This window comes from Squalius cephalus (genome assembly GCF_949319135.1).
Source record: "Squalius cephalus genome assembly, chromosome: 14".
NCBI classification, from domain to species: Eukaryota; Metazoa; Chordata; class Actinopteri; order Cypriniformes; family Leuciscidae; genus Squalius; species Squalius cephalus.
Genome location: NC_137135.1, coordinates 19,877,450 through 19,898,957, shown reverse-complemented (window position 1 = coordinate 19,898,957; position 21,508 = coordinate 19,877,450). Strand labels below are relative to the sequence as shown.

Here is a 21,508-nt window from a genome sequence, read left to right as displayed (position 1 = left end):
TTAAGTCAAGGAGAACCAATTTAACATTAACCAATCATGTCCGAACAAGAAACCTGATACAATGGTGCTAAATCAAAATTAATTGTTTGAATAAAGTGAACAGCATAAACAAAAACAATTTTGGACAGTGTTGCATTGGTATTGATGCTCATGATACAGTGAACATTAGTGTAGCTACACTGCCCTACAAAGCAAAAAGGCAGTAACTACGCAGACTGCAGAACTGAGAAAAATGACTTTAAAGTTATTCTGTCATCCATCCTAAGTAGTTGTAGGTAGATTATTGGACATGTGGCTGTTTTGTTACTTTATATTAGCTTATTCTTTGTATATATCAATCCTCATATTTAATTTGATATTTTACCCCTATTTTGCAGTTACTGTATTCTTGCTTTGTAAATTTGCTTTGTATTACTTACCAAAAACGTGGCACAATACCAAGGAAAAAGGCAGTAACTACAGATTCTCCAAAAACTATTACCATTTTTCTCCAAAACGACACACATTTGAGATAAGATGTTTTGTCACATAACAAAGGATGCCTTGAATGTCATGAAAATGATAATAACTCATTTTTGACCAAAAATGCAGTTACTGCCTTTTTGCTTTGTAGGGCAGTACAGTAATATGGAAAAACACATCAAAAGCTCAAAAATCATTCCAGGGAGAAAGAATTCAACACATATATTGCAGACTGTGTATTCACTTCATCTTTTTCCAGGGATAGGAAGAATGACTTTGTGATGCGCATATATGACTCAGTGGATGTTCTGTGTGTCTTGATGAAAAGGAGAGAGACTGTGGGCTTATGGAACTTACTATGCAAATGGGACATATTCAAATTGTCACACTTTCTAAAAAATGTGCATATAAGATGCAGGACCGAAGTCTCAAAATACCGCAACGTTCGTTACAACTGCGTTTTAACATGACTTGACTCACAATTATATACATTTTATACAGTTTTATGAAACGTAATGAAAGTAGATTACTTGATATGATAATTGAGATATTGTGCTACATACACAGGAACTATCAAGAGATTAAATAACATGCCACAAACAAAGACCAATAATTTCTGTATTAAAGGAAAAAGCAGCACATGGATATCGAATGAACTTTCCACAGTTCTATGTGCATAAGCATGAGAGTGTTCATGGGAACAGACTTTGGTATGACATGGGCAGTGGCTCCTACTGTTGGTAACATGTGTCACTACACTACATACTGCACTGACACTTACACAAGCTGCTGTTGCACTGCACCGTTAGCAATGTATTGTCTTCATTCAAAAGTTCCTTATGTAATCAGCATTTGTGTACAATCAGCGTATTTCAATGCATGGAGCTCATTAAAAAAAACAAGCACTTGAAATAAATGTGATTCTGGTTTGGTCCTACTCAGGGATTCTGATACTGGTCCTATGAAATAAAATCACAATCATCACACTATCAGTTTTTCATCCCGGCACACTATAAACGCTGAGCTGTTCAGAGCATGAGAAGTCTTTGAGAGTGTCAGGGTGTGTAGTGAACCACTAAGGACAGAGTGTGCTGCTCTTTATTCTGGAGGCCCTTGATGTTGCCATGCAATGAGGGCCCATCACAGGGCCTGAGAGCATGAGGATCTTCTTTGCTGCTGTGCTGAGGGTTCTGACCGTGAATAGATGGTTCTCCTTGACACTTCAGAAATGCTAAGAAACACCTGTAGAACTGAAAGGGAAATGAATGAGACAGAGTCATTAGTATGCCTTTCATTTCACTAATATGCACCTTTTTGGGGTAGATAAGGTACAAAGTTGTCCTTTTAAGTGTATACTGCCCCCCATGACAAGCTGTTGTACCTCTAAAGCTGAAAGTAAAGTTTTGTTCTGGCTCACGGATAGTGTGCGCAACTGTGCAGTGCATGGAGTGGAGCACAGAATATGAAATATACACAGGCCTTAAAGGTAGAATTTAATTAGAATTCTATTTTTATATACCTAAATAAATATTAATGCTGACACTTAGATTATGATGATTAATTATGTGATGCATTGTAATGCATTATTAAAGGGATAGTTCACCCAAAAAAGAAAACTCTGTCATAATTTACTCACGCTCAAGTTGTTCCAAACCTGTATGAATTTCTTTCTTCTGCTGAACACAAAGGAAGATATTTTGAAGAATGTCAGTAACCAAACAGTTGATGGACCCCATTGACTTCCATGGTATTTATTTTATCCATACTATGGATTGGAAGTCAAGGGCGCCCATCAACTGTTTAGTTACCCATATTCTTCTAAATATCTTCTTTTCCATCTTCTTCCCAAAGATCATACTGTCCTTACTAATAGTGATATTAAAAACACATTTTAAGGCTTAATATTAAGAAATGTGCATTATGCAATAAAGATGTACTCCAAATATAGTTTAATTATATTTATATCAGTAAGTCTCAACAAGTGATATGTCAGTAAATATGTTAATGGATTTGTAATACTTAGTATGAAATCCATGTATTTTAAATAGGTTTTTTTTACTAGGGAAATGAATCCATGTATGTTATTTGAGTTTTATATTCAATTATTAAATTCCATACTCAATGCATTACATTTTTCTTTATCAAATCAAGGGGCGTAAAAGCATAAGTGTGTCCACTGATATTCTTTGACACCCTACTAAAAATTCAGAAAGCAATCAGAGATGGTATTATTATTGGGAGATACGAGGGTCCGTGGTTATACCGTTGTAAAAAGCATAACGGCTAACTTGGATCATGTGTGCCTTGATAACCAATCACATTACAGCCTTGACGTCATTGAATTTCGTTCAGAGTTCTGCGACAGTCGACCACTGTTTGCGGATATACCATAAAAATCCGTAAGTGCCGTAAATTGAATCATACCTGTAATGCAATTGTCCATGACTTCTCTTATAAAACATTTTTTCGGTGTAAACTCTAAAAATAGATCAATCCAAAACTAATGTTTAAGAGCAAACATGTTGAAGATTAGCCAATGGGCTGTTCATTCATTAAATTATAAGCTATTTCCTCACAAAAGTGGTTTATTCAGCAAAGTGAAGCCTCTCCTCCATTGACATCCATTAAAAAAAAACAGCCTCTTGTCTCCTTCCCTGCACACCGCAGCGTCGGCCTGCACTTTTTTCGGCTAAGGTTGCAGGCTTGCCTTCAATTGGCTTTGATGCAATCCCTCTGTGGACTCACCTGGTTGTTGAAAAGCACATAGATTACCGGGTTGACCACAGTGCTGCTCTTGGCCAGGACTGAGGGCACCACACTGGTTACGGGAGTGATCAGTCCCCTCCTGCCAAACGCAGCTAGCAGGGCTATCACCCCATAAGGCATCCAGCACAGCAGATAGCAGGATACCATGGTGACAACCATTAGAAGAATGTGGTTCTCTCTCCTCTGTGCGGTCAGCAGGTTGATTTTAGTTACCTGAGCCAAAAAAAGAAACACAAAGTTATAGAAGTTGCAATACTCTTTTCTTCCCTACTGTGACAGATATATGAGGAATATGTTCAAATGTGTTCACAAATCAGAGGAAGACTGGCAGATGGCTCCTTCATGTGTAAAGTCAGTGTCGTGACTTCTGTCCTCTGGGGTCTGTTAGCCTTCCCTATCCCTTTCCCATCATGAAGTAATCTCTCCGTATAAAGATCTCCTGCTGGTCAGGGCACAGAATAGGAACTTCCAATCAGCAGTGGCGGCAAATGAGAGTTGATCAGTGGAGCTGAGCTCCCTTCACTGGCTCATGTCGTCATTCACACCTTTTACATGCTCCGTTTGTCCTAAACGAGATGATTGTGATTGTATTGACAGCTCCAGCTTGGCTAAATTGGCTCGAGCTTTTCTCACTTGTGTAATCCCATTGCTTTTGGAAGTGTCCTTCAGCAATTTTGTAGGATCAATATGACAGTGACAAAAATATTAATTTGAAGCAACATAAACAAAACGTCTTTTTCACTGCAGTACAATTCTTTCCATTTCCATAATTTAATGACTCTTCTGTCTAGGCATCTTTGTTTCTGCAAACAATTACATACAAGAGTCAAAAAATCTTAATTGTATCTGAATGCATTTTCATTAGATTTTCCATTGAATAGTGTAAGAAAATCAATTTCATACCGCGTGTCTGGAGTGACTATTTTAGGAATGCAATTACTGTCTCAGACATGTCCTCTGATTTTCAATGTGCTCTCTTCTTGTAATTTCCTCTTTTGAATCCCATCAGAATTCCATGTTTGTGTTTCTATAAAAAGCCTGAGGGCTGTAGTGACTGGCCCACTCATAGGTACAACGGATAAAGATCTCTATTTGTTAGATACACAGTGTGGTGTCTGCTACCGAACAGAGCAAATCCTGGAGGAAATAATTTTTTGTTACATAACAGCTCGTCACCAATAGTAACAGGCTCTGCGTTCTAAAAATACCTACGATGGTGATTGATTCATAGAATTGCCTCGGCGTCTAGAGGCTCTCTTCCTTACTACCTGCTGGAAACGCTCATTACATATTCCTTCACACTGTGATGTGTTTATGAAATCTGCCATATGACTCAGAAAACCCTAAAGACTGCTTCTCCCTGAACACAGTCTAACCTGATGCCCCAAAGCGCTTGTTCTTATTCTCTAGCTGGACAAAGCAATATCAAATGGATAAATAAACAATCCAAGAGCAGGATCCGTCATCTTTTGCTTGTCTGTTTTGAAATGTTAATTGGACACTGACTATGACACATCACTGCGGATTTCTGAGTGCAACTGCTTTTTTTCTCAGAAGGTAAATTAACACGGTGAGAGGAGATTGTAATGCATGCTAATTGTCAGTAACTGGTGTTATACAAAAGCACTGAGACCTTTCATTGTTTGTATCACTCCGCTCATTCAGGCAGACGATGATGAGGATTTTACAGTGACTCTTTCGATGCGCCAGTAGGTGGCGGCAATTGACGAACCATTCAATCAATCATTCAATCAATCCGTCTCAAATCATTGATTTATTCAAGAAAAAGAAACAAGACAAAGCAAGACTAGCATACTACTCTTTGGCAGCATCTGAATATGCTACATAGTAGGTGAAAATCATGGCAAAAGTAGTATGTTCAAATTCACATTCACCTTAAAACAGTTGGTGAAAAGTACCCGGATGACCTAATACTTCAATCAATCAACTTATTTATATTGTGCTGTACAACAGAATAACAGGACCTATACTACTTTCAGCAAGATTTTGAAGTCTGCAACCGACATACACTTGAAATCCCAGAAATCATGAACTCAATCATCACTATTATTTTATTATAATGAAAGCCACAGTTTGTTTTCCAGTACTCAGTAGGTTAAATAGATAATAACATATGTATAATACCATAACACCTATTCAGAGGAGAAAGCATCAAATTGAGTTTCCTCATAAAGCATCTCTCACTCACCCCTTTGATAATGAACAGGATTTTGCCATAGCAGAAGATCATGAGCATCAGGGGTAAAAGCAGACAGAAGATGAACAGGCACATCACGTATGACATGCTGTTGGTTGAGCGCAGGTGCCACTGCACTGAGCATGTAGTCCCGGGTCCTTCAGGTCCATAGCTACTCCAGCCCAGGAATGGTGGGAGAGTCCATACCAGCGAATAGAGCCAGGATCCGGCCACACAAAGCCAGGCCCTGCGGAAGTCAGACACGTCTGCCTTGGTGGGGCGCAGCAGGGCGGCATAACGCTCGTATGACAGTATAGATAGAGACATCAGAGACACAATTCCTGTTTGAGATAAAGAAAGCCGAAATGGAAAAGAAATAGTGCTAACTTGTGCTGTTTTAAATGTTGTTTTATTGTAAAATATGTTGATATTTGTACTGTGTACACAAGGTGCAGTAACGAGTACAGCAATTTTGAAAACTTGCAGTCACACAACGGACAAATGACAAAGCAAGTTACTGTAAACATCAGGGACAGTCCCCAGAGAGAAATTTGAGGTTAAATGCAAATGCACAATTGTTATAGAGTTTATGCACTCAGTGATCTTGCATTCTGTTCCTGGGTCAGTCTAGCAATCAGCAACTCTTGTATGAAAGTAACATTTCAGACTACCAAAATAAACTGCATCTTTGGGGTAGTGTGTTAATGAAACTGCTGTTGTTGTAAACTAAAACTAGAAAAAAAATGATTTAAAAAAAATTCATTAACTAAAATAATCAATGCAGAGTAAACAAAAGTGGTTAAAAACTAATTGAAATAACATTAAAATAATAAAACGGACAACTTTATTTGAAGTCACCCCAAAAAAACACAGCACTCCCTTCATTGCACTGTAAGAGTGTATATTTTATCATAGCAGAAGCGAAGCAAAATAATGCTTTGCGAAAAATAAAGCGAAGATGACGAACGAACAAAAACATACAGAAAAAATGACCATACAGAACACAAGAGTGTACAAGCATGAGTTTGTTGTTAGTCGCCAGTAGCACACACTCAAAACCATGTTCCTCACGTATGGATAGAGTTGGGCAAGTTAATTCCAAAATGTAATACATTGTAAATTAATTCATTATTATTTGAAATTAATTAGTTGCATTACAATATTACTGTCTCTGAATTGCAATGTGTTACACTATTTATGCGTTACCTTTGAGTTACTTTCACCAAAATATCTCCAGAAGTATGACTAGGCATTCTAAAATGCTAAAATGTAGTTTATTGCTGCTCATTATGTATCCAGGAGGGCGACTTATGACTTATAAATGATGGGAAGGCTCATTGTGCAATACAATAAGTAACAATCACTGTCAGAATCACAAAAGTAGACAAACAATCAAAGTCTGGTAAATTATGGTAGAGATACCAAACACAATAGAGCTAAAGCCCAATGCAAGATGCACAACCTCTTTTTCTTTTCGATTCTATTTTTTCTTTTCTTTTAATTCAGGTTCACAGCACAAACCTGGACACAAATCTCTTCACTTCTCAGGGTTCGAGCAGCATAGCAGCCCGAGAGAAACTTAATTTCTGTTGCTTTGTCTTGCCCGCGCTCTCGTCCGCCGCATTCTTTTAGCCGACCCTGCAGCTCTCTCAGTTAGTGTTAGCGTGGCACTGGTGCAGGTGTTTCTTCAAGTTACAGCAACAGGAAATAAACATATTTACCCGCATTTTTTTTTCTCTGGTGCAGGAAAGTCTCACGGTGTTGGTAAATTCCTTTCTTTTTTTTTTACTAACACCACTGTGGAAAGCAGGACGAGGCAGAGGGCCGTGAAAACGGGGCGAGATCATGACGATAATGAGTGTCACCTGCGTGCCGCACCGGTCTCGAGTTTCTCACGGAGGAGCTTCGAAAGCATAAAAGGGGGAGTGACGACAGTGAGGGATGAGAGAGGACCAGGCCTGGACTATTTTATGTTATGTTTTGTTTATGTGTGTGCGGCAGTTGTCCATGAGGGGCTGCCATTTTTACCTTCGTTTTGTTTTTGTTTTATTATTAAAGTTGTGAAACGTTCACCGGTTCCCGCCTCCTTCTTCCCTGAATTACTAAGCTCTCTACAACCACTTTATTACATTGTTGTAATGTGCATTACTGGGTAATATAATGTATTACACAGTACACATTACACAGTAATATAATGTATTAATAATAACATGTTGGTAATATTATACTCGTTACAATAACGAGTATAATATTACCAAAATGTTATTATTAATTCATTATATTACTGCGTTACAGCAAAAAGTAATATATTACTCTAATATTATTACTTTAGTGATACTCCCTATACTGGGTATGGAGCAGAAACAGCGCAACCTTCTTCCGGTCTCTCCAGCGCTGGAAAACTTTTCTAATTTTAACGCGGGTCCTAGCGCTGCTGACTTCAGCAACCCGGATGAGCCTGTGTTATCTGTTTTCAGCGGTTGTTATCTGGGAATAACATAACGCTGGATGGTGCGATTGACCAATCAAAATCAAGTATTCCACAGAGCTGTGTAATAAATGTAGAATAATGTAATAAAATGTGGCAGCCACAGACTCAATATTCTCATTAAAGCTACACTGTGTAACTTTTTTAGTTGATTCTTAGCAAAAAACACTTAGTTCTTTCAAAAATATATGTGCTCATTAATGTATATTTACTTCTTTCAAGTAATAAAGTATTCTCTTAAGTTTATAATCTGCCATTGAAAGTACATACGGGTGAGGGGTTCGAATGCCGGTCGCCATGTTGCCCCTCCATCTTGAAACTACATTAGCCAAAGAGGGACATGCCTGTAAATTCAAGCTTCGCCTTTCGCGCTTTACACTCAGTGACACAGAGACGAATGCGAGGGGGAGATTACTCGCGAGCTCGCGAGTGCCGGCAGATTTGAAAGATAGTGTGGTGTGTGTGTGTGTGTGTGTGTCTGTGTGTGTGTGTGTGTGTGTGTGTGTGTGTGTGTGTGTGTGTGTGTGTGTGTGTGTGTGTGTGTGCGTGCGTGCGTGCGTACTCACATTTGAAAGAGAGAATTAAAACGTCAACGCGACAGACAAATCAGCAAGACCATAGTCAATATTGGAGTAACTTTTCCCAGATGGAAAGAGCTCATGAGGAGAAAATATTTTAAAACGGACGCCGAGGTTGCCTGCTTTCTTCTCGACAGGTAATTCATCCTGTTGTAATTCATTTGTGTAAATTCGAAGTTTTATAGTTGCTTGTCTAACCATAGCATGGTTGTGCATAACGCCAGAACGACCTCTAGTATTACTTCATCCTCGCATCAATAGTGAAAAAGTATTGTTTACCTTGTAACATAAATCTGTGCTGCGACAGATCACAGGTGATGAATAGTTTTAAAGGTGCAATTTTTTAAGCTATATAAAAAAAGGACACTGTAAATTTTAGTTATTTTTAATTGCTTTTACTTTATACACATTGTAACATTAGCCTAATCTGATTATGCTGGGATAGCCGATTCCAAGGGTGACGTTTACCTCCTGACATCTGTCCTGTAGTTTTATTCATTTTAGACGTATTGTTTATTATTGTCATGGACGAAGTGATAACTGGAAGCCATGTTAATCTTGGAATAATACGGCCACCGTAGGAGTTAAAACGCCCTCGGAATTGAGAGGAACAGAAACTAATTTTCACTGGGTAGTCATATACAATTTCACCGCTAGATGGGGGTAAAAATCACACAGTGTAGCTTTAAGGCAATGATCGTGTTGAATAAGTCGAAGGTATAATGACATTATACCCTTATGTATCAACTCACTTGTGTCATCCTGTAAACAGTGAAGGTTGTTAAGTGACACGAGATTATGAAGCTAGAACAACCTGATTAATTATTTTAATTGTCCAGTTGTCAGAAATATTTGGTATAGCCACAGAGAGAAACTGAGCCTTAATGAATATGGTTAGTCAACAAAGGAACACATTCATTAAAAATGAATGTGAAAATGATGCGAATTATGTCAAATGTACTCAGACATTCTCCTTCAATGGGTTTGCAGGTTCACAGGTTCTGCACAAAAGTGCTCAGCACTCTTCTACACATCAACTGTTCTACACATCACAGAAAGAGAGACAACACTCCCACTACAGTAATTATGGCCTTAAATGAGCTCTCCATTCAAATGTCAGATCACTGGGGGAAGACTGTGACTTCCGAGACAACTCCTGAATAAGATAAGATGACAGTGATTCTGGCTTGTTCCTATTTTGAGCATATGTGGAACATTTCTGACAGACAGAAAACAGCAACATGTCATTTAACATGAAAATTATATAATCAAGAATTATTGTTTATTTGTGGTTGTCTTCATATTACAAATATTCAGTTGATTTGATTTAGGCTACAGATTGACCTAACAGCATGAAAAATCATATGCTGTAAATTTAAATCATATGAACCCGCTTTTTTGCATATCACAGGTCTATATTGTGAATGTTTATATTTATATAAATCAAATGAAAATTCATGTCCCAGTTACACTTAATGTTGTCACATTACTGGTTAAATATTAGGCTACATTTAAAAGAGAAACCAAATACAATTCTATTTTGTATTTTTACATTCACTAGCCTATGCAATTAATGTTCTATTCGTTAAAAACAAGTATAAATCTCATTCTCATCAAGTTAGTTTCTTAAGCTTTTTTACATTTATTCTAAAATAATATCAAAAGGCACAATTTAAACAATATAATTTATTTGTGAACTGATGTTAAGCTGTTCTTTTTAATAGTCAACTCGTCAGTTACCAAGCTCGGTAAACACTGATCACAGACGAATATGCACCATTCATTCCATTAAGCTGATTACTCTCTAAAAAAATCCCTAAAGTCATCATGTTTTCAGTCAATTTCAACTTTGATTTTAACTTCGAAATCGATTTTATGTCATAAAATCGTAAAAAGACGTGAAATCTTAGTGGCTGAGTTGTTTACTCAATACAGCCTGCGTCCTTCAGAAAAAAAAGTCCTTTCCACATGATCTATTTCCAAAAAAAAAAAAAATGATCAACTAGGCTACACATCTATCTTAATATAATGGTGTCGTAATTTTTAATCACTTTCCTATCATTTTCTCTGTCATGTTTAAAAGCCAATAGGCCTAATTAAAATGTAAGATAATCTCTTGAAGACGCTATTAATATGATGTGTTAAAAACGTATTCATCAGCAAACCTAGACACCATGTAGGCTACGCCAGAAATTAATGCACGCGCAACAACACACTACAAAGTGTTGTAAGGCTGAGTGTTGTATACACTGCACCACCAAAAACTCTGGGAACCTGTTACACATGTAACTTTCCTGTTGAATGAACTTTAGTAAAACTTACCAAAAAGCGAATTTGCGAAAGCATACCATTTGCAGCCGGATTGTCCCAACAGCCATTTCCCATAGAGACTGGAAACGAAACTGAAGGGAGTCCCAAATAAACAAACCAGTATGTCACTCAGACTTATGTTGAGCAGAATGAGGTTTATAGGTGTCCGCAGTGAGCGAAACCTCGCAAAGATGAGCAGGACAAAGAGGTTGTTCAAGCATCCAAACGCCAGAATGATTCCGAGGCAGACGGCTGTCACCGTGTGGCCAGTCCGGCTCAGGCCAGGTGGGGTGTCGTCGTGGGGCTCTAGGGGGTCTCCTGAACTGACATATTCACTTTGATTGAGCGCAGAAATGTCTTTGTTGCTAATGTTCAAACTCCAGATGTGGACGACCATAGCAGCCTCAATGCTCGGGTAAATGGTGTTGACACTATGACTTTCCTTACAGATGGATTCACTGTTCTCATGTCAGTACTGAACTGCGGTCAAGCCAGCCGCGGTTTGAAAATACACGGTCAAGCCAGCCGCCAAAAAAAAAAAAGCGTGTGCGCCTATTACTGTGAATATGGTAATTTCAGTAACAGAGAGAACGCGCTTTCAGAGCGCTTGAGTTGCCCAGATCTCTCTCTCTCTCTCTCTCTCTCTCTCTCTCTCTCTCTCTCTCTCTCTCTCTCTCTCTCTCTCTCTCTCTCTCTATCTATCTTTTTTCTTTCTTTTCTCTCTCTCTCTCTCTCTATCTCTCTCTTTCTTTTTTCTTCTTCTTTATCTATCTATCTATCTATCTTTTTTCTTTCTTTTTTTTTCTTTTTTTCTATCTTTTTCTTCTTCTTTATCTATCTATCTATCTATCTATCTATCTATCTATCTATCTATCTATCTATCTTTTTTCTTTCTTTTCTCTCTCTCTCTCTCTCTCTCTCTTTTCTTTCTTTCTTTTTTTGTATCTTTTTCTTCTTCTTTATCTATCTATCTATCTATCTATCTATCTATCTATCTATCTATCTATCTCTTTGTTTCTATCTAATTTCTATCTATCTATCTATCTATCTTTTTTCTTTTTTCTCTCTCTCTTTCTCTCTCTCTCTTTTTCCTTTCTTTCTTTCTTTCTATCTTTTTCTTCTTCTTTATCTATCTATCTATCTATCTATCTATGTATCTGTGAGAGACGATATAATAAGATGCCATATTTCGAGAGTTTTTGTACTTTGTTATCCTTTTAATATACACTCATGTTGTCTTTGCAAGTTGTGTTCTTTGACTAATGTTTTTTCTTTTTCTTTATAGGTCACATCTAGAAAATTTTTATGTAGAGGTTTACAACATAATTATTTGCAAAAAAAAAGCAGTAAAATAAAGTATACATTCTTTCTAAATACATCTTTTGTTTTTGTTTTCATATATATTTTTACTACATTAAAAGTTTCTGGAATTCAATGTCCCACCTAGTATGCACACCTCATTTGAAACCATTTTACTGCAGCATTTTGGAGATACGTCAATTTATTCGACTTTGGAGGCCTATAAAGTCCACATTTCTAATAAGTAGAAAAAAACTAATGGTCAGTTCTTATAGGCGACATCCCATACAGTATACACACCTCATATCAAAACATTTTACTGCAGCATTTTGGAGTTATGTCACATTTTGCTACTTTAGAGGCCTATAAAGACCTCATTTCTAATAAGTAGAAAAAACTAATGGCCATTTCTTATAGAGCTGGTAAGTCCCGCCCCTTCCGCTAATCCCCCTGGACCTCTAGGTTGAAAAATCGTCAATGCAAGTGAATGGGAGAAAATAATTATTTTCTGGTCCCGTTTGAATTTTGCCATGAATGTGAACATATGTTGTCTGTGAATTTTTTATATAACTTTTCGTGTAAAGAATGCTACAATTTAGCGTGTAGAAGTTTGATACGGTTAGACTTTGTGTGTGAGCACTTTGTGGACTACAACTCCTCGCTGCTTTCGACGCGTTTGAAACGTCAACACCACTAGCACACGGACACTAGCTCACGGATCCCGCTAAACATGGCTGTGTCTTTGGTGCACTTCATCGCCTTCTTTCAGGGAGAGGACAAAATCGTTGAGGTTGGCGAAAACCACGGGTAAGTCAATTTTATGGGGTGACGTCACATAGGCGACATGTAGTCTTTCTCGTTATGTCTTTTCCACAACTGCTAGCCGAAGAATCATACCATATACTGTCAAACTTGTAACATGAAAAGTTATATAAAAAATGCACAGACAACATATGTTCACATTCATGGCACAATTCAAACGGGACCAGAAAATAATTATTTTCTCCCATTCACTTGCATTGACGATTTTTCAACCTAGAGGTCCAGCGGGGTTTTACGGAAGGGGCGGGACTTACCAGCTCTATAGGGGACGTCCCATACAGTATACACACCTCATATCAAACCATTTTACTGTAGCATTTTGGAGATATGTCACATTTTACTACTTTAGAGGCCTATAAAGTCCTCATTTCTAATAAGTACAAAAAAATAATGGCCATTTCTTATAGGGGACGTCCCATACAGTATGCATACCTCATGTCAAACCATTTTACTGTAGCATTTTGGAGATATGTCACATTTTACTATCAGAGGCCTATAAAGACCTCATTTCTAATAAGTAGAAAAAACTAATGGTCAGTCCTTATAGGGGACACCCCATACAGTATGCACACCTCATATCAAAACATTTTACTGTAGCATTTTGGAGTTATGTCCCATTTTACTACTTTAGAGGCCTATAAAGACCTCATTTCTAATAAGTAGAAACAAGTAATAAAAACTCAGTGAGTGTTTTAGTGCAATTTTCTCACCTCATGGGATCACAACACTAAGAGATAGTAAATCTTTTCCTGGATTTCTTTTGTGCGTTCCCAAGATTAGACCTTCCTTAACATAATGCCGAAAACCCGAAGTCTCTAGGTGGTCTGGTTGAGGAGTAGATAGAAGTGCAAGATTGGTGCGCACAGACGCACAGAACAGAAATCATGAGTTAACAATCGCAATTTGTCCGGTGGAAAATTGCGCTAAAAACTAATGGCCATTTCTTATAGGGGACGTCCCATACAGTATGCACACCTCTATTCAAAACATTTTACTGTAGCATTTTGGAGATATGTCACATTTTACTAGTTTAGAGGCCTATAAAGACCTCATTTCTAATAAGTAGAAAAAACTAATGGCCATTTCTTATAGGGGACATGACGTCCCATACAGTATCCACACCTCATATCAAAACATTTTACTGTAGCATATCACATATTACTAATTTAGAGGCCTATAAAGACCTCATTTCTAATAAGTAGAAACAACTAATGGTCAGTTCTTATAGGGGACGTCCCATACAGTATACACACCTCATATCAAAACATTTTACTGCAGCATTTTGGAGATATGTCACATTTTACTATCAGAGGCCTATAAAGTCTAAAATAAAGTCGTTATAGGCCTCTAAAGTAGTAAAATGTGACATTATAGGCCTCTGATAGTAAAATGATAGTCTAATAAGTAGAAAAAACTAATGGTCAGTCCTTATAGGGGACGTCCCATACAGTATGCACACCTCATATCAAAACATTTTACTGTAGCATTTTGGAGTTATGTCACATTTTACTACTTCAGAGGCCTATAAAGACCTCATTTCCAATAAGTAGAAAAAACTAATGGTCAGTTTTTACAGGGGACGTCCCATAAGGTATACACACCTCATATCAAACCATTTTACTGCAGCATTTTGGAGTTATGTCACATTTTACTAATTCAGAGGCCTATAAAGACCTCATTTCTAATAAGTAGAAAAAACTAATGGTCAGTTATTATAGGGGATGTCCCATATAGTATGCAATGCATACCTCATATCAAAACATTTTACTGCAGCATTTTGGAGTTTTGTCACATTTTACTACTTTAGAGGCCTATAATGCATATTGTATGGGGCGTCCCCTATAAGAACTGACCATTAGTTTTTTCTACTTATTAGAAATGAGGTCTTTATAGGCCTCTGATGTAGTAAAATGTGACATTATTCCAAAATGCTGCAGTAAAAATTGTTACATATGAAGTTTGCATTCTGTATGGGACGTCCCCTTTAAAAACTGACCATTCGTTTATTCTACTTATTAGAAATGTGGACTTTATAGGCCTCTGAAGTCGAATAAATTGACGTATCTCCAAAATGCTGCAGTAAAATGGTTTCAAATGAGGTGTGCATACTAGGTGGGACATTGAATTCCAGAAACTTTTAATGTAGTAAAAAATATATATGAAAACAAAAACAAAAGATGTATTTAGAAAGAATGTATACTTTATTTTACTGTTTTTTTGCAAATAATTATGTTGTAAATCTCTACATAAAAATTCTCTAGATGTGACCTATAAAGAAAAAAAAGCATTAGTCAAAGAAATACACAACTTGCAAAGACAACGTCGAGTGTAAATTAAAAGGATAACAGAGTAAAGTACAAAAACTCTCGAAATATGGCATCTTATTACAGTTTTTCTCAGTCGCTTTGGTGCATTTCTCACATCACTATTTACATTTGCACAACAGTTAGTTCAACCTCCACAACATTTAGTCATTTGTGCACATCATAGTAGCAGTTTCTCATTCCTTCCAACAAATTGCAAATGCTTTTGGACATGCATCCATTGCTTTCATACAACTCTCTGCTGTTTTATAACATTATCATTTGCTTATGTCATGTCAGTCAAAATTAACTATACTTGTGAATGATGAATAGTCATTCCATATAAAACTAATAGTCCTCATTTCATTGCTTGAGTCATTACATACAAAAATGTTGAACTAGTTGTCAAAATCTGTCATTTAAAAAAACAACAACAACAAAAAAAATGCTGAAAAAGTCTCCTAAATTGAACAATTTGCAATTGAGCAAGAGATGATATTCGCTGGGATGTAGATGAAATTATGTGACCAGACAGAGAGGAACGTCTGGATGTGCATGAATGATTAGAGTCCTATGTATGTTGTATGTTCAGTTCCAATACAGTATATAGGCCTACTGCAATATTGTTTACAGTTGTGCACAGCTCTACCCAAAGGGGGTTTATGTTTGTTGTAAATAAGGGTGTATTTTTTCTTTTGCACAATGCTGTGAACAAATTAGAATTGCAAAGAGCATATGCAGTAAAAATGTGAAACATACATATTCAGTGTCTTGTACTCCGTTACCTCATACATACAGTAATGTGTAACTTTACTGTATTTTTCAAATGGCTGTGCAAATAGTATTTAGTGCTGTATTGAGCATTTTCAGGTAGTGTCACCAAGATCTGACTTTTATCATTGGAAAACATTTACAGAGTAAACTGTCATAATGAAAACATGACAAAGCCATTTGACTATCTTGTTCATAAACGATGGTGTCAGGACTTTTCATTTTGATGACACTGACACATTCATTGACATAAATACTTGCTTTTGAGGAATGAGCTATCCATTTTGAGCAAGTGACACGCTTTTGCAGGTTATCAACTAGGTTTTGCAGTTTGTACTAATTGTTTTGAGAACTGCATTAACTGTTGTGCAAATGTAAATAGTGTTATGAGAAATGCACCAAAGCGACTGAGAAAAACTGTATATCGTCTCTCACAGATGATAGATAGATAGATAGATAGATAGATAGATAGATAGATAGATAGATAGATAGATAGATAGAAATTAGATAGAAACAAAGAGATAGATAGATAGATAGATAGATAGATAGATAGATAGAAAGAGAAAGAGAAAGAGAGAGAGAGAAAGAAAGAAAGAAAGAAAGAAAGAGAGAAAAAAAGAAAGAAAAAAGATAGATAGATAGATAGATAGATAGATAGATAGATAGATAGATAGATAGATAGATAGATAGATAGATAGATAGATAGATAGATAGATTGTTAAAAATCCCAATTGGCCAACCTCCTGTCACTCTATTGGGAGACACGCCCACTTCCTGGAACTTTCTTCACCTGAGGATAATTAGGCCTCCCAATCAACCTCACTAGTGTGTCTCTCTTTGTGCTGGCTGCTTGCTGCATGTGTTTGCTGCGTCTATGACTTTGTAAGTTTATTTAAGCCTTTTGTATTGATATTAATTTGGTAACTGTTGATTTGTTTAATTTGGTTAAAGATTTTCTTTATGGTTATGTGAACGTATAATTATTATGATTTGTATCAGTAATGTTAGCTTTGTTTGATTGTAGACACCAGCAATATGCAGCAATTGTAAAGCCACAGTAATGAAATGGGACAATGGAGGAAGAAAGCAAATGGCAATAAATCAGTGAAAGAAGTAACTTTTGGACTCATTCCTGTGTTCTAATCGACACACCATTCTGGTAGCACTCATCCTTAACCAGCCAATTATCACATATTCAACATGGTCCTTCGAGCCGGAGAGGCTGCTGGAATGGAGTCAGAAGATAACCCTGGGAAACTGAAGCATTCAACTAGGCATGTGAGGCCTCTTGTGTGGCATCAGGATTATGAAATGGTACATCCCCACTCTTCTGCTACAAATGTTCGAGGTCAATTAGAAGGAGTAAATCGAGAAGCCCTGCTACCACCTGGAAACTCTGATGTGAAGTCTCTGACCGAGGAGGTCAAACAGATGAAAGGCATGTTGATGAATTTGGGAGAATGTCTGCGTCAACATCAGGAAAAGAGACAAAGCCTGCCTCTCCCCTCACCACCAAGGTCGAGTAGACAAAGCACTCTTCCATCTCCACCGGCCTCTATGCTTCCCACACCCTCTGCCCGATCTAGAAGAGAACCACCAGACATGCATGTAGGCCCAAATGTTCATGCACGTCCTGAGCCACCAGTTCCTTGTCAGAGGAACTCAACTTTACAACACCCCCTGAATGTGAATCCACATTACCTGAATCGGCCACGAGGTGTAAATCTAGACTTATCTCAAATCTACGATTTTCATCCAGGACTTTATCCCAGTGACCCTCAGTTAGCGAGGAGTGATGCCCTCCAATATAGTCAAATGCCAGGAAATGCTTTCTACTTTCCAGGCCCTCTATGCCCTCCATGGATGCCGCCGCTAATGTCAACTTATCCAGCTAATGTTCAAAACGGTGGAGTATTTAGGCCTCCTTATTTCCCTTATCCTTTTCGTGATCTGCCATATGTCCTACCTGTCCATCCAGAGTATGTGGCTCCAATAGCTGCCGTGCCGCAACCTCCTCAGGCTCCCCCCGGGCCTGTACCAGCCCCACAGATTAGAGTGACAGCTTCTGCTACTAATCCCATAGTCATGCCTACTCGTAGTTCTCGCCATTTGCCTCTGGCCCCAGCACTAGATGATCCTGGTAGGCACCTAGAAGAGTATGCAGCCAGTCACCCTAGAAATGTTCAGTGCCATTCTGTTGCTGATATGATACCCACAGAGCTCCTTTCGTCACTGGTCCCATCCAGTCCAGAGCTCCCTTCGTTGCTGGTCCCATCCAGCCCAGAGCTTCCTTCGTTGCTGGTCCCGTCCAGCCCAGAGCTTCCTGCGCCGCTGGTCCCGTCCAGCCTAGGGCTTCCTTCGCCGCTGGTCCCGTCCAGCCCAGAGCTTCCTTCGCCGCTGGTCCCGTCCAGCCCAGAGCTCCCTGCGCCGCTGGGCCTGTCCAGCCCAGAGCTCCCTTCGCCGCTGGTCCCGTCCAGCCCAGAGCTTCCTTCGCCGCTGGTCCCGTCCAGCCCAGAGCTTCCTTCGCCGCTGGTCCCGTCCATCCCAGAGCTCCCTGTGCCGCTGGTCCCGTCCAGCCCAGAGCTCCCTGTGCCGCTGGTCCCGTCCAGCCCAGAGCTCCTTTCGCCGTTGGTCCCGTCCATCCCAGAGCTTCCTTCGCCGCTGGTCCCGTCCAGCCCAGAGCTTCCTTCGCCGCTGGTCCCGTCCAGCTCAGAGCTTCCTTGACCGCTTGACCGCTCTTCCTATAGATAGATAGATAGATAGATAGATAGATAGATAGATAGATAGAAAAAGAGAGAAAAAAGAAAAAGAGAGAGAGAGATTTTTTGATTTTTAAACACCTTTAATTACAATAAGCAAACCATCAATAATCAACATTTAAATCAAACATCAATCAATAAAAAACAAACTTTGTTTTAAATAAGAAAAAATAATTCGTCATTAACAATTTTGCACAATATCCCTTTATAACACCAAATTATTTCAAACTTTATAAGATCATTCATTGCTTTATAATAATTAAAATCTATTAGGATTCTAGATTTGACTGAATTACCAAACACAGCTAATAAACTATTACATACACCTTGATCAACTTTCTCCTTTCTTGTAATGTAAATCGCCATCTTTGCCTGGCCCAAAATAAAATTAAACACCTGACATTGATGCTTCTGGCTCTGAGAATATTTGAAACCACAAATAAACGTCTTCATTGAAAAACACTCATTAAAACATTTAAAAATGTAGTTTAAAACAATAAATAAAGGTTTCAACCTTGAACACTGCATGAATGCATGAAATACAGTTTCCCTTTGTAAACAGAAAGGACAATTCTGAACAACATCAGGATTAATTACCGAAACAAATGCATTCACAGCAATAGCCCCATATAACAATCTCCATTGCAAGTCCCCAATTCTCTTGGGCAATGGTGACTTATACAATACTCTCCACTCAGGCTTTTCATCCTCTTCTAACTCAAGTACATTACGCCATGGCGTGTCAATTCTTTTATCCAAAGCCTTCTTATTAAACATTTTGACACAAATCTTATAACACTCCTTGCCAGATGAACAATCTATGCCTATTACAATCAAATCTTTGATTAAAAGATCTTTGATGCTGAGAGAGAGAGAGAGAGAGAGAGAGAGAGAGAGAGAGAGATCGAGAGATCGATCTATCTATCTATCTATCTATCTATCTATCTATCTATCTATCTATCTATCTATCTATCTATCTATCTATCTATCTATCTATCTATCTATCTATCTATCTATATCTGGGCAACTCAAGCGCTCTGAAAGCGCGCTCTCTCTGCTGTTACTGAAATTACCATATTCACAGTAATAGGCGCACACGCTTTTTTTTTTTTGGCGGCTGGCTTGACCGTGTATTTTCAAACCGCGGCTTCCTTCGCCGCTGGTCCCGTCCAGCCCAGAGCTTCCTTCGCCGCTGGTCCCGTCCATCCCAGAGCTCCCTGTGCCGCTGGTCCCGTCCAGCCCAGAGCTCCTTTCGCCGTTGGTCCCGTCCATCCCAGAGCTCCCTTCGCCGCTGGTCCCGTCCAGCCCAGAGCTTCCTTCGCCGCTGGTCCCGTCCAGCTCAGAGCTTCCTTCGCCGCTGGTCCCGTCCAGCCCAGAGCTTCCTTCCTTCGCCGCTGGTCCCGTCCAGCCCAGAGCTTCCTTCGCCGCTGGTCCCGTCCAGCCCAGAGCTTCCTTCGCCGCTGGTCCCGTCCAGCCCAGAGCTCCCTGTGCCGCTGGTCCCGTCCAGCCCAGAGCTTCCTTCGCCGCTTGTCCCGTCCGGCCCAGAGCTCCCTTCGCCGCTGGTCCCGGATCCGATAACGCCAAATATTCTTCTGATGGGGCGGCGAGACACGTCCCTTCCACAAGTAATGTATGCTGACTCTGAGCTCTTGACCCATAGGAAGTGGAGACACCGTCAGATCCTTGCCGACAGGTTCTGGGTTAGCTTCATCAAGGATTATCTCCCAAGCCTTCAGTCCCATCAGAAGTGGAAAATGGATGGTCCCTCTATCTCACCTTCTGCTGTTGTCATGGTGATTGATCCCCAGCTCCCTTGTAGTTCCTGGCCCATAGGGACAGTCACCTAGGTCCTGCCCAGTTCTTATGGCCGCATTCCAGTGGCTGAGATCGTCATAAATGGCAAATAATTTATCCGTCCAGTTAGCCGATTAATCGTTCTTCCTGCCGATTAATCTTTAATTCTTCCTATAGATAGATAGATAGATAGATAGATAGAAAAAGAGAGAAAAAAGAAAAAGAGAGAGAGAGAGAGAGAGAGAGAGAGAGAGAGAGAGAGAGAAAAGAAAGAAAAAAGATAGATAGAGAGATATATATATCTGGGCAACTCAAGCGCTCTGAAAGCGCGCTCTCTCTGCTGTTACTGAAATTACCATATTCACAGTAATAGGCGCACACGCTTTTTTTTTTTTTGGCGGCTGGCTTGACCGTGTATTTTCAAACCGCGGCTGGCTTGACCGCAGTCTCACACTGCCGCAGCCCACCATTAACTGCTTCTCTGGGGGGAGGGGGGCTCAAAAGAAAGTGGAAAAAAACAAAGGTTTCTAAGTGAATGTCGGCTACCTACATACTATTTTTATACATGTAGGCTATCGTTTCAGTATTGATAAATGTTATACCTGAAGTCTGAGCGTGTATTTGCAGCGTATAGAGCTGTGCAACGATTAATCGCGATTAATCGCATCCAAAATGAAAGTTTGTGTTTACATAATATATGTGAATGTTCTGTGTATAATTATTTTGAATATATTTAAGAAAAATTTGTTAATATAAAATATTTATATTTATATAGGCTGTGCCGCTATAATATAAAATCTATATAAATATATATACAGTATTTACATGCAAATATTTCTCAAATGTATACATGCATGTGTGTGTGTATTTATATATACAAAATAATTATACACAGTACACACATATATTATGTAAACACAAACTTTCATTTTGGATGTGATTAATCATTGCACAACCAG

The 21,508-nt window shown here is 38.8% G+C and overlaps 1 protein-coding gene across 1 annotated transcript; it reads right to left on the bottom strand.

The window, feature by feature from the left end:
- Nucleotides 1-1,124: 1,124 nt before the first annotated feature.
- tmtops3a (teleost multiple tissue opsin 3a) lies at nucleotides 1,125-21,031 on the bottom strand. Its single transcript, XM_079893434.1, has 5 exons — nucleotides 21,002-21,031; nucleotides 10,814-11,281; nucleotides 5,438-5,766; nucleotides 3,208-3,441; nucleotides 1,125-1,712 (listed from the first exon to the last, which is right to left on the bottom strand). Exons 2-5 carry the CDS (start codon nucleotides 11,196-11,198, stop codon nucleotides 1,518-1,520), a joined length of 1,143 nt encoding a protein of 380 aa, XP_079749560.1. The 5' UTR covers nucleotides 11,199-11,281; nucleotides 21,002-21,031; the 3' UTR covers nucleotides 1,125-1,517.
- Nucleotides 21,032-21,508: the final 477 nt, after the last annotated feature.